This window comes from Mustela erminea, chromosome 19, assembly GCF_009829155.1.
Source record: "Mustela erminea isolate mMusErm1 chromosome 19, mMusErm1.Pri, whole genome shotgun sequence".
In the NCBI taxonomy this organism is placed as follows: Eukaryota; Metazoa; Chordata; class Mammalia; order Carnivora; family Mustelidae; genus Mustela; species Mustela erminea.
In genome coordinates, this window is record NC_045632.1 from 26,613,121 (window position 1) to 26,625,913 (window position 12,793).

The 12,793-nt window shown below is 43.5% G+C and overlaps 1 protein-coding gene across 1 annotated transcript in view; it reads left to right on the forward strand.

Moving 5' to 3' along the window:
• LONP2 (lon peptidase 2, peroxisomal) overlaps positions 1-12,793 on the forward strand; it is a 112,205-nt gene that overhangs the window by 93,849 nt on the left and 5,563 nt on the right. Inside the window, exon 12 of the mRNA XM_032326514.1 lies at positions 3,125-3,267. Coding sequence (XP_032182405.1) covers positions 3,125-3,267 — 143 coding nt within the window. The remainder of the gene's footprint in view (positions 1-3,124; positions 3,268-12,793) is intronic.

Here is a 12,793-nt window from a genome sequence, read left to right on the forward strand (position 1 = left end):
TTCTGCCCAAGAAAAGGGCACAGATGAGGAAGACTGTGGTTCCAGAGAGAAGCACTTGCGGGACAGAGCTTGTGTTATGTTGGGGGAAGTTGAGCTTGCTTTATTGTTGTTGTTTGCCTTGCCTTGAAAAGTCCATCTTACTTGAATGCTACAGTCTGGGGCAGAGCCAGTAGTGAGTCCTTGGGACCCTGCCACTGGCTTCTGTGGGTGCTGATCCCTTTAGCGGAGGGGGGAGTGTGGCACTAGAGCTGAGGGCTTGAAAGCTCGTGCATAGGACACACAGGGTTCACCTATAGCTGAGGTTTCATGCCTTCAGTGGCATCTTTGTGAAATGATGTCGTTCTGGTTGTTTGTTTGAATGAGGAATCGAACTGTGAATTCTCTGAATTCTATTTCCTTACTGTCACTTTGCAGTACATATAGGTCCTTGTGGATGGTACTTAAAATCCAGTGCTAGCCTGTCTTTCCCAGTTAGCTGGCACCATTTTTTTTTGGCTTCAGCTTTTCATTCTCTAGGCTCATGTTGTAATGATAGAACATTTTAAAACACAGATTAGTTCTGAGTTGATTGAATTCTTTATAACACTGTTGCTGTGCCTAAAGCCTGATGGAAATGGCCATCTTTTATCTTTTGAGGTCTAGTTGCATTAGAAATAACTCTCCCTGGTGAAGCATTTGCGTTCTGCTCATGTCACGATCTCAGGGTCCTGGGATCTAGTCCCACTTCTGCATTGGGCTCCCTGCTTCTCACTCTCCCTTTCTGTCTGCCACTACCCCTGCTTGTGTTCTCTCACTCTCTCAAATAAATAAATAAAATCTTTAAAAAAAAAAAAAAGAAGTAGAAGAAGAAAAATGCTGTCCCCACTGCCACTTCCTCAGTGCTTAAAGCACTGAGTTCACTACTCCACTTGGAAAGGGATTGGGTGTCCTGAAGCATTAGTTACATAATTGTGGATTGGCTTTCACCCATCCAGCCTGACTTCCTCCTGTGATCATGAATTCCAGGCTAGCAACAGTAATTAGATCTCAGAAAGGCCCATCCAAAGGCACCAGGCCAGAGAGCCTCACAGCCTCTTCTGTGCATCAGCTGAAGTTTCAGAGCCATTCGTTTTCAGGGTATGGTAGTAACCTTAGACAGGTAGCACTTTTTTTTTTTCTGTGCATTAATTTTAATGAAGCAATGACACCTGCTTTCTGTTCTGCTTTGGGATCCACAGGGAGCTAACCTGGCCATTTGGGTGCCTTTCCACCTTTGCTCATTGTTACTGCTTAGATGGACTGCAAAAAGGGCAGCAGGCAGAAAACCCCCATTTCCACAAGCTACTAAGTAACCCAGTGAGAGCTAGATTTAGAGAAGCAGGTAAGTGCTGTTAGAAGTTGGAAAGATCAGGGAAGACTTCCTAGAATCCAAATTTTGAAAGATGAAGTGACATTACAAAGGAATGACAGTGAGAAGACCTATAATTCAAGACTTAACACTTAAGGTACAACATCATTTTGCAATCCGCAAAGGGTTTTCTCTTTAATTCTCTAAGTCTCACAGGAACTCCGTAGAGATAGTGCAAAATTCAATGCTGGGCAGAGAGTCTGACAGGCAGCAAGTGGCAGAAAATCTGAGTTCTTGCCTGGTTTCCATCACATATCTTTCATGACTCAGTCTTGAAGAGGAGCCCCACAGAGCCCAGGAGACTAAGAGAGCCATTCACCCAGAAGGTCATAGCAAGGCTGTTCTAGGCAGGGGTCATTTAGGGACTCCCCCCTCCAATGATGTTTCCAGTTATCTTTGGAGTCTAAAATGAGGGCCTAATATTATAAAACATGTTCAGGAATCATTTTGGAAGGAATGGAGTTAGTGAAAAACAGTTCTTTTAAAACTTGTTGAGATACCAGCATGAAAGAATTGTACCAAAAATAAAACATTGCAAGTTTATCATTATTATATGGTATATATTAATCATTTCTAGAAAGAAGGATATATGTTTTTTAAAAAAAGGTAATAAAGATATCTTACAACATCTCATGAAATAGAAGAACTGGAAGAGTTATGACAGCTAAAAGAAAAGCAAAACTAGGAATGAAGATGAATAGAGACAAATACTTCATATATATTTTAAACCTCTATTCATTTTAGGTTTCTGGCTACGAGGCCTAAGTAACATTTTTCTTTCCTCAAACTGGAAGTACAGAGACCAGCAGAAAGGTGGTCTGATAGGTGAGCCAGCTCCTCTCCTTGTATGTGGAGGCTCAAACCTCTTATGTGTAGGCTCTGACAGGTTGTTAGCAGCCAGGGCTCTTAGGCAGGTCAGGGAAATAGTGTATTTTTTTTTTTTAAGATTTTATTTATTTATTTTATTCGAGAGATATCACAAGCAGGCAGAGAGGCAGGCAGAGAGAGAGAGGAGGAAGCAGGCTCCCCACTGAGCAGAGAGCCCGATGCAGGGCTCGATCCCAGGACCCTGAGATCATGATCTGAGCCGAAGGCAGCGGCTTAACCCACTGAGCCACCCAGGCGCCCCGAAATAGTGTATTATTAAAGGGGGTCTCAGACCAGGCTTCATATGCTTTTACCCTGGCACTGCCAGTTATGCTTATTTATTGGAAATTGATAACCATACAAGCATTGCTTATATGGGTATCTGTTGTATCCAAGTTCTTGCTGCCTGTCAGGAAATGGGACACCTGATGGGACCCCTCTGAAAGAGTTGAAAGCTTTGTGTTCCATTGCTCTGACAGAATTATACAAGGTAATCTATTTCAGGTGACCCTTCAGTATCTGCCCTCTAAGGTTGAGCAGGGCCAGGCATTGTTCACAGCTTAAGAATATAAGGGTTAAAAAAGAAGACAGGCAAGATCATGTCTTGCTGGAGCTTATGTGCAGTGGGAGGGGGAGACAACAAACAAGAATAAATGAACAAGATGGTGCATTATATCACCCTTTGGGGGCTCTTGAAAGATAGAATCTCTCCTGAGTTCCACAGATCACAAGGTAATTTTTTGTGCCTGAATAAACATACAAAGGTGACTAATCTGTTCAAGCCCTCTGTGCTTCTGTTTGATGTATATTACTAAGGAATTTTCAAACCTGCCAATCTCTGAGAATTCTAAACACATTTTTCTCTCTTAGGTTGCAGAGAACACATCTTAGAAGATGCAAAACCTGAATCTATCAGCGATACTCCGGACTTAGCCCTGCCACCTGAAATGCCGATTTTGATTGATTTCCATGCTCTGAAAGACATCCTTGGGCCCCCGATGTATGAAATGGAGGTGACTATTCTCATTTCTTTGTTTATGGCCTCCAGTTTACTCTGATCGCTGCTTCACAGATTGGAGGAGAGTCAGAACTGGGTGGTTTGGGAGGCTGAATTTTGTCGGGAGATTGGAAACTTGTTTTCTGCAAGGTATTGAATTTTAGTGCCCAGTGTGATAGTAAGTAAGGCTTTTGCAGAGAGCCAGAGACCTGGCCTCATCCTCTTCTGGAAACTCAGTCTGATCTTATTCTCTTGTTCTCCAGTTCCATTCTAAGAACAGAGTCTCTGACTTTCCTCCTTAGAAATTCTATATTCCCATTAATTCCTAACTACAGATTTTTTGTGTGTGCTGTCAGAGTCTTGGGGGACAGAGGCAAGAAAGCAACCTAAGTATAAAATAATCTGCAAACATGAGCCTAGCTTTAACTTCTGACTGCCCTGTTGCAGACAGAGACTGCATCTTTGGAAATCTGTCATTTCATTGCTAATAGCTCCTTGGGTTAAAGCCATGCAGCCCTATTTCCTTTTTTCTCCCCGTCCCTCACGATAGAATGTCCAGTCAGAAAGGCCTAAGCCCCAGGACTTAGTTGAGGCAGCTGGATGGAAAAAGGTATTGAGTCTATGTCTGCTGAGGCATTTTGATACATTCCATAGGATTCTTCTATGAGCTAGCAAGGGTCAGTGACTAGAAAAAATTTTTGTTACACTACTGAACATAGCATCTTCCTTCAGAAGCTTTACCATCACCTCCTATCAGTGTAAGAAAAAAATGATTTTCAGAAGAGTAAGTCTGATAAATTATACAGAAGATAGTTTCTCCCTCTGACATTCAAAATCACTACCAGTAGATGTGGTTTTCCTCAAGTCTTAAAATTGTGGAGAGGAAAAATGGTCCCAAACCAATCTTGTTTATCTGTTTATACTCTGAGCTGGTCATTAAAGCTAATGAGCCTCTCTACAAAACTCTGTTACAAGAATAGAACTTGTTTACTCCCAACAGTGAATCTGGTCCTGAACAGTGGAATCAGACAAATTGGTTATTTGAATTCTTAAGATGTCATGGATTTAAATTTTGAAGTGTTGTAAGAAATGGGGCAAAACTTTTCCTTGCTTGAGAAAGTGAGCAAAACTTGCTTTTCTGTTCTGTATGAATGCAGTGGTTTTGAGAGTGAAGAAGAAAAAACAGGTTCTGACTCCTGCATTTCCAATGGGCTATTTTGCTAAGCTTTCTGGAACAGTACGTTCCACCAGTTCTTTGGGAATTCAAATTAGAGCAACAGATAACAACCAAAGACTGATGCATGTTTCTGTTGCATATACCCCTTCTCTCCCAGTCATTTCTGCCGCTTTTAGATTTGGAAGCTTTGTTGACATTCTTAGAGCTTTGGCAAAAAAGGAACCAAAAGAATGAGAAACGAGAAATTTTGTAAACACTGCTTAACAGCTCTGTTTGATATCATTGGAGAAACTCATTTTCCTATGGGCATCTGAGCACTTTTTGCCAACATGAATCTAAAAGGTAGAGTCTAGTAGCCTTTTGCCTTTTATAAATAGCATCTTAGAATAGAAGGTCTCGAGACATGTTTGGGAGTTTGGAACATTTTGTTCATCTTTTCCACACTTGAGAGAATTCACCCTGTAGCCTGGGGTTTCGGTCTCTATCTCCAGTGGTCTGATGAACCATCGGCCCCGAGCTGCTTGATCACCTTCACCTGAGCTTTGGCATCTCTGAGAAACATTTCGGTATCGTCTGACTGTCCCTGAGGGCCATCACTGTGCTGGAGTCTTCCATTTTATATCCAAGAAGAAGCTTGAAGAGATTAAATGAATCCTGCAAATTCATACAAGGTGCAAATAGTGAAGCCAGTATTCAGGCTCAGACCAGGTGATGGCAAGTCCAGTATTCTTTCTCCTCTTCTCCAATACCCTGTTCAACCAAGCTAATTCCTTCCCTTCCCTGCAAAAAACAGAGTGGCTTAAAGGATGGCAGTTTAAAAAAAAAAAAGACATCTGCTCCACGTCAGATTCATATTTGTACTCTTACCAGCATAGTGCTGTTCTTTGGAATGGGAGAAGTTGGCCTGGGATTCTTGGCCACTTTTTGTGTGTTATCTGTTAGGTATCAGGCACCCATGAAAGACCCTCTAACAAGTGACACATCCTTGAATCTTCAGTCATGGCAGCTTTACAAGAACAGATGAGGAAACAGGCTTAGAACATTTAAATAACTTGCAAGAAGACACAGCTTTTGCCAGAATGGAGATATGGTTCAAGCCTGACTGACTCCACAGCTGTAATCTGTTTCTCATGTGAGGCAGATAAAGCGCTGGCACACCTCGGTCTCCATTCTCACAAAGAATGCTCCATGGCCAACCTTCATCACTCTTCTTCTGTGCTCCTGGGTAAAAAAGTCTGGAGAGAAATTGTACTAGGAATGTTGGAGTACGTGTTGAAGTGATAGAGGTTGTAAGGCCCCTTTTTTGGTTTAAATGCCTATATTCTCCATAAAGGTAAAAGTCTAGGGTCTGTCATTTCTTCTAGAAAGAGTTTCATTCACTCAGTAGATACGTATTAGAGATCTGCAGGCCAACACAGTAGTAAACAGGCAAGGTATGATCTCTCCCTTCATGATGCTCACTTTCATAGAGAAGATAATTTTAGCCCATAACTGTAGGTGAGATGGCTGCTGTAAGGAAGACAAGCCCGTGGCACTGAGATTGGGGGGATCACTGCCCTGGCGCCATCTGAGACATTGTTTAGAGGTAGACTTGGGCTTGCTGACAGTGTACATACGGGGAACAAAGGAAACAGTTATTAGGAACTTCTGCATTTCTGGAGGGAGCAACAGGATTTTCGTGTGGCAGTACCATTTACTGCGTTGGGAAAGAGTGGGATGGTGAACATACTAAGTTTGAAACATTTGAGGCACGGGAAAGGAGACATGGACACATAGGCCTGTGACCCAGAAGTGAGGTCCAAGGTGGAGGCATGAATTGTCGGAAGACAGAGGATATTTCAAGTCGCAGAGATGTTGAGGTCACCAGAGGAGAAAGCATACACAGAAGAGCTGGCAGCCTGAGGGAGGCCCTGAAAAATGCCAACATTCAGGGTCATGGAGAAGAAGAGGAGCTCTCAGAAAAAGAGAGAGAAAGTTCAAAGTGACAAGCAGGCAGCTGGAGGGAAACAGGTTTTATGCTGCCATGAGAGCAAAGAGGGAAACCCTCTAGAAGGAGGGAACGTCCAAATGTGTTTGCTGTTTGTGTATTTGCTTTGATAATGTGGAGGTCGGTGACCTTTGAGAGGGGAGTTGCGGGCATAGGAGGTTTGGGGATGTGTGGAAGGAAGAATGGGAGGTGAGGAAGCAGTGAGTAGGCTCCTCTTTTCAGAAGTTGGCTGTGAATTAGTGCAAAGAAATGAGGTGGCTGGAAGGGAGTGTGGGGACCACAGGGAGAATGTTTGCAAGGGGAGGTCTGTGTGCTGATCACAACAGTCCAGTAGAGAGTGGGACAGACTGTTGCTGGAGAAACAGTGGGAACAAAGTCTCTGGGCAGGTGAGTTGGGAGGGGACCCACAGTGTGCAGGGACGAAGCCTTGTGCAGCAGAGGATGGTATAATGTGGGGTATAATGAGGAAAGGGGCAAGAGTAGTGAGTTATTTACAAGAAAATGATTATAATGACGGAACAAAGGCTTGTTCATTGCCCCGGGAGAGAAGTGAAGCCAGGACAGAGCAGGTGCAGAATGTGAAGGTGGCAGCATTGATGATCTTGAAGACCAGTGAACTAGAGGGATAGAACGTCATCGGGGGTAGGAGCATCCGAATTCAGATCTCCATCAGAGCTGGTGGGATTTCTGCTTGTGATAAGGACCTGGGAGAGAGTGGGTGAGTTGAGGTGAGGAAACCGTTGTTGGGATTGAGGAGCTGCTCAGAGAGCACAGAAGCCAGGTAGCTGCGGAGCAGTTGTTCGCTGCAGATACCTTGGATGATAGCAGGATGCAGGGGGGAGGGGGGGAGGGAGGAGTGTTTTGAAAGCAGAAAATAGTGAGAAGGGAATGGAGGTGGGGGAACAGCCGCCGCAGCAGGGGGTTAGAAGGGAGGAAGAAGGAGGCCTCTCACTCAGCAGGTGATAAACCCAGCCTCCTTGAGTGCGATGTGTTGGGGCTAATGATATGTATGTGTTTAGATAGATGGGTTTTAGGGTTGGGTGAGTTGATAAATACAAAACACCCACCACAGGACCTGGTACATGCTAAAAAATGAACAAGTGCTAGTTCCTGCAACCGCCTTACTCTCTAAAAATTAACATCCCTAATCACCAAAACAACAACAACAACAACAACAACAAACCTTGTTTTTAATTGTTTTTGTAGCCCTGATTTTTTACCTGCATTTAATAGTCTTCACCACCCCTAACTATTCTTCACTCTCTTCAAAGATGAGTCTGCAAAAATGTTAGTGCCTAAAGTATGACTGACCTAGCTAACTACCAGTGAGGAACAAAGGTAAGAAGGCACATTCTTATTCCCTTTAGAATTCCCTAAACAGGTTGAAAAAAGAGTTCTAGGAACTTAGTTTAGATTTCACATTTAGGAATAGTATCCTGTCCCCTTTTCCATACAATGGGATTTCCTAAAGAGACAAGATCAGTTAAACTCACTTTAAGGAAAGGAAAGGAAAGCTCTCCAGCCCTGGGAGAGAAGGTGGGAAGGAGTGGGTGTGGGTACGGGTGTCCGTAGCCACCTGGGCATCGGTCATGCTGCGCATGCGACCACAGCACCTAGTACCGAGAGTACTTCTTCAGAAGCACGGGGCCAGGGCCACATCCAGCAGCAGAGAAAGTAGGAAAGGCACAGGAATCAAATGACAATTACTGAATCTTATTTGCTCTGGTCAGTCAGGAGATTGCCGTTAATGTCAGCTCAGTTGTAATTTCTTTTATTGGTTGGTTACATGAACATCCTTAGGGTGAAAAGAGGATCTTACAGTTGTCATTTGCATCCTAGTGAAAGCAGGAGAAGCTTCCACATCACTGGGTACATATCCTAGCTGGCCAGTCTTGGAGTTGACCAAAAATCTCCAGGGGTAACAGTCTTAAATTCACAGATTATAACTGTAGTGACACAATCAGAACAGGTCAGCTCTAGTCGTTGCAGGATAAATTCAATTTTCAGCCTCAGAAAAGCAGTCATCCATGCCGTAAGTGTCTGTGTGCTGTCCGGCCCGCCAGACCTGAGATCGTGTTTTCTAAGTAGTCCTGATCCCATGCACATTTTGTATTAACGTCTTAGCATTGGCCTCCTGCGGTGGTGTATGAAAAGTCCTTATCCAGAGGTCACTGCCCTTAAAAAATAGTAATATTAAGGGGAAAAAGATAGACCTGCAGATTTTTAAAAGCATCTTGAATAGGGGCGCCTGGATGGCTCAGTCCGTTACATGCTGACTCCTGATTGCGGCTCAAGTCATGATCTCAGGAATGGGAGATTGAGGCGTGTGTTGGACTCCACGCTCAGTGAGAAGTCTGCTTTTCCCTCTCATTTCCTCTCTGCCCCTCTCCCCTACTTACACTTTTTCACTCTCTGCCCAAATAAATAAATAAATGTCTTTTTAAAAATAAAAAATAAATAAATGCATCTTGAATAAAACGCATCCAAAGGTGAATTCCAGGAGATTCCATCAGCGTGCTTGCCTCTCAAACAGATAAAATCAAGTGCTGGAAATGGGCAGAGTATAAACACTAGTGAAATGCCCACAGGAATTATGGTGGTAAATTCCCCCATCCGCTCCATTTAAACCTGCTGGGCCACACGTGCCCATGTTATCCGGCACCCACACTGCACACTCGGTTTGGCCCGGTGCCCCACCAGGAACTGATTTTGCCAAGAAAAGGCTCTACTGAAAGGGGCTGAAAGCAGCTGGCTCTCTGTGGTGCAGTGGCAGGCCAGACCGCGGCTCTTTAACATGGCTTTGAGAGAGGACAGTGGTCGACCCCAGCACCTTGCCAGGCGAAGGGGATGTGACCTGCTCTTTTCTAAACGCTGTGGAAATAAATTTACAGCTAGAAAAATCAAATAGTCATGAACTCAAGGCTTAGGATCTTAGTACAAAGACTTGAAAGAAGTTGGCAGGTGGATAACTGCTCGTGACAGCCTGGTAGGAGAATGAAAAAAAACCAGTTCACAGTGTAAGTGTCACTGCTGATGAGCCTGTGCGCGTCCCACGGCCACATGATGGTTCAGGTTGCACATTCAGTGCGGTACCTGTTTGCCCCTGGAAAGAAGGCCACTTGTGTCTGTACTCCTTGGCACCTGCTGCCCTCTATCTCAGGATGGCTTCCTGGACCTTTTCTGCCCAGCCAACTCTTACTCATATTTTAAGACTCTGCTCAGCCTCTTCTGTGACACTTGTCCCTGCTCCCCAGACAGGATCCATGCCTCTTCAGGGCTCTGTAGATGAAAGCACTCGGTACAGACCCTGCTGTCTCCCCATGCTGGAGTAGAATCGTGCCTTTATCTAATGTTCTTAAGTAGTCTGTCAGTTCCAAGAGGTATTTGCTTTTATGTCCCTGTGAGCTATAATGGAACCCAGCCCAGGATGCTCGGCAAAGCACTGTCGAATGGATGTAAAACCCTTGATCCCTCTCATGAGGCCACGGTAGTAAATAACAAGGTACTAAAACTGTGAGCATTGACCGAGGCTTGGGACGGTCACGGAGCTGAATGTACGTATTGTTTCAGTCAGTTACCGCTCCTTCCAGTTAATCAAGGAGGATGAACGGTGGGAAGTTGCAGTGATGAGTACACAAATGCTCCTTCAGCGCAGCTACCATCGAACTGTTAAGAATGAACTAGACTTTAGAAGACATGGGTTTTTTTTTTCAAGATTTTATTTATTTGTTTGACAGAGAGAGCACAAGCAGGGGGAGCAACAGGGAGAGGGAGAAGCAGGCTCTCTGCTGAGCCGAGAGCCCAGCATGGAGCTTGATCCTAGGACCCTGGGATCATGACCTGAGCCAAAGGTAGATGCTTAACCAACTGAACCACCCAGGCGCCCCAGGAGATTCTATTATTCATTAGGTCTTTCATTAAATATTTTCAACACTCATTCAATCTGCATATTTATGCGATTTTTTTCCATGACTGATGTAATTATTACAGCAGAAAGTAACCATTTCTTTAAACAAGATTTAGCAGATAAGGAAATTGAGGTACAAGGCTGTCCCTGTGGGAAATAGAATGACCAAATGAGTTGGGATGCTTGTGTTCCACTTTGACATCTAACGGGGAAAGCATTCTCAGCTTCGCGCCAAGGCCTGTCTTGGCAAATACAGCAGACCTGTAGTGTAGTTAGAAACTGACGGCAAAGTACTGATAAACACAGTTTTGATATTACTGTGTTGAATCCCTTTCTAAGGAGTGCTCTGAGATACAAATTGTTCTGTGTGAAGGGACTAAGATGGCTGGAAGCTGCACACAGAACAGGAAACGAGCACTCCCCTGAGGAGTCTGAAGAAGCGAGATGACAAACACAAAATTTGTGAGAGCCGGAAGATGAACTGTACGAGGAAACTATAATTCCACTGGGTTACTTAGTTTGAAAAAGAAGAACAAGGCATCTCCTAAACTAAATGTAAACTAAAGCTTACATTTCCACTTGGAAATGAAGGGTCTTACATAGTAGCATAAATATTCAAGTAGATAAATAAAGGAATATGGAGAAAGTATTATGTGTATTGATATTGATAGTTCATGGAGGTTTTTAATTGAGTGATAAGAATGAAACTCTCCTGCTTGAAGACAGGAAGCAGAATGAGATGAGTTCTTTGGCCTGTTCCTCATGGCCAGCTCATAGGCCCCACCATCTTGGTATATTTAGCTCTATGTCACAAAGCATTATACATACAACTTCACTTATTGCCCTTTGAGAGTCTAGAAAACTTGGTGTGTAGACAGTTTTCAGTGGTCTGTATTGTCAGGAATATACCCTTTCTGAAACTGGAAATTTTCTTTCTTTCTTTCTTTCTTTTTTTTTTTTTTTAATATTTTATTTATTTATTTGAGAGAGTAAGCAAGAGGAAGCACGAGCCAGGGGGAGAGGCAGAGGGCGAAGCAGGCTCCCCACTGAGCAGGGAACCCAATGTGGGGCTCCACCCCAGGGTCCTGGGATCCTGACCTGAACTGAAGGTAGATGGTTAACCGACTGAGCCACCCAGGCACCCCAAAACTGGAAATTTTCAAGTGTTAATCATTGTTACTACAGTTCACTTTGTAATGATTGGGGGAGGGGGAGATAACAGCCTTACTTTTCTACAATTCTAGACTAGTTCCTGTAACTCAAAAAAGTCTAAATGATTTAAAGCAGCCTTCCAAATGGGAGAAAATACTTCTCCTTTGGGTCTAGCTGAAACATAGAACCTTTAAACAAAAGATAAATTTTTAAGCAAGTTAGAAGGAAGAGAAATGCATGCCTTTCAGTAGAAACTAGAAATGCATGGCTTTCAGTTTTTGCAGCCTTGTCTTTAACGGCTACCATGAATGCTTGTGTATGTAACTTATTAGAGTGTTATATGTAAAGGAAAGTCTAAAAAAAGAAAAAGTATGATGGGATGCCTAGGTGGCACAGTCAAGTTAAGTATCTGCCTTTGGCTCAGGTCATGATCAGGGTTCTGGGATCTAGCCCCATGTTGGGCTCTCTGTGCAGCAGGAAGTCTGCTTGGCCCTCCCCTTTGTGCGCTCTGCCTGCCCTCCCCACCCCCTGCACACATTCATATGGGAGCACTTTCTCTCCCAAATCAATAAAATCTTTAAAAAACAAAACAAAACACTATGTTTCCAAGTCTAAGAATCTAAGAATTAAAGATCCTTTACCTTTTTAGGTAACAGCTGTTAGCCTTAATCACAGAGATTCTTGGGTCGCTGGTAATCAGGCCCCTCAGTTCTCCCACCTGTATGTTAAATCATGGATTTGCAATTTTCCCATCTTCAGGTTAATATGAAAACACTTAGCCATCATGTCAGAATAAAGTGCTGGCGGGCGTGGATGCTTCTGCCCGCCATCATTTCAGTGAACAGTGTACCACTTAGCTCTACCCAGAGTACCAAGCCTCCCCAGCAGATGGAGAGTTGGAAAACTGGCTTGGTTTCTTGAAGCGACACAGCAGTCAACAAGCACCTTACTCCTGATTCTTTAGAGACATTTTTGATATTATTCTGACAAATGAGTTTTGAGGATTCAGCTGTAAAAAAGGGATGGTTCTTGTTATAGCTAACAGAATTCTGCCAAATGGCTTTTTCGGTTACATTTACATATGATTCAGTGTACTGAGGATAATTCTTTAGGATTATTTCACTCAGTTCTAGAAAAGAGCCATATGGAACAGGACCCCCTGGCAAATTCCCACCCAAAGCATAGGTCATTAAGGTATAGAATTTTTTTATTAGAAACAAACAAGTCTTAGGAACACTTTCATAAGTAGTGTCTTTGTTTTCCTTAAATAGTACTGATCTTCTGCATCTTGATCTTTGTGTCTCAAGTACACAGGGAAA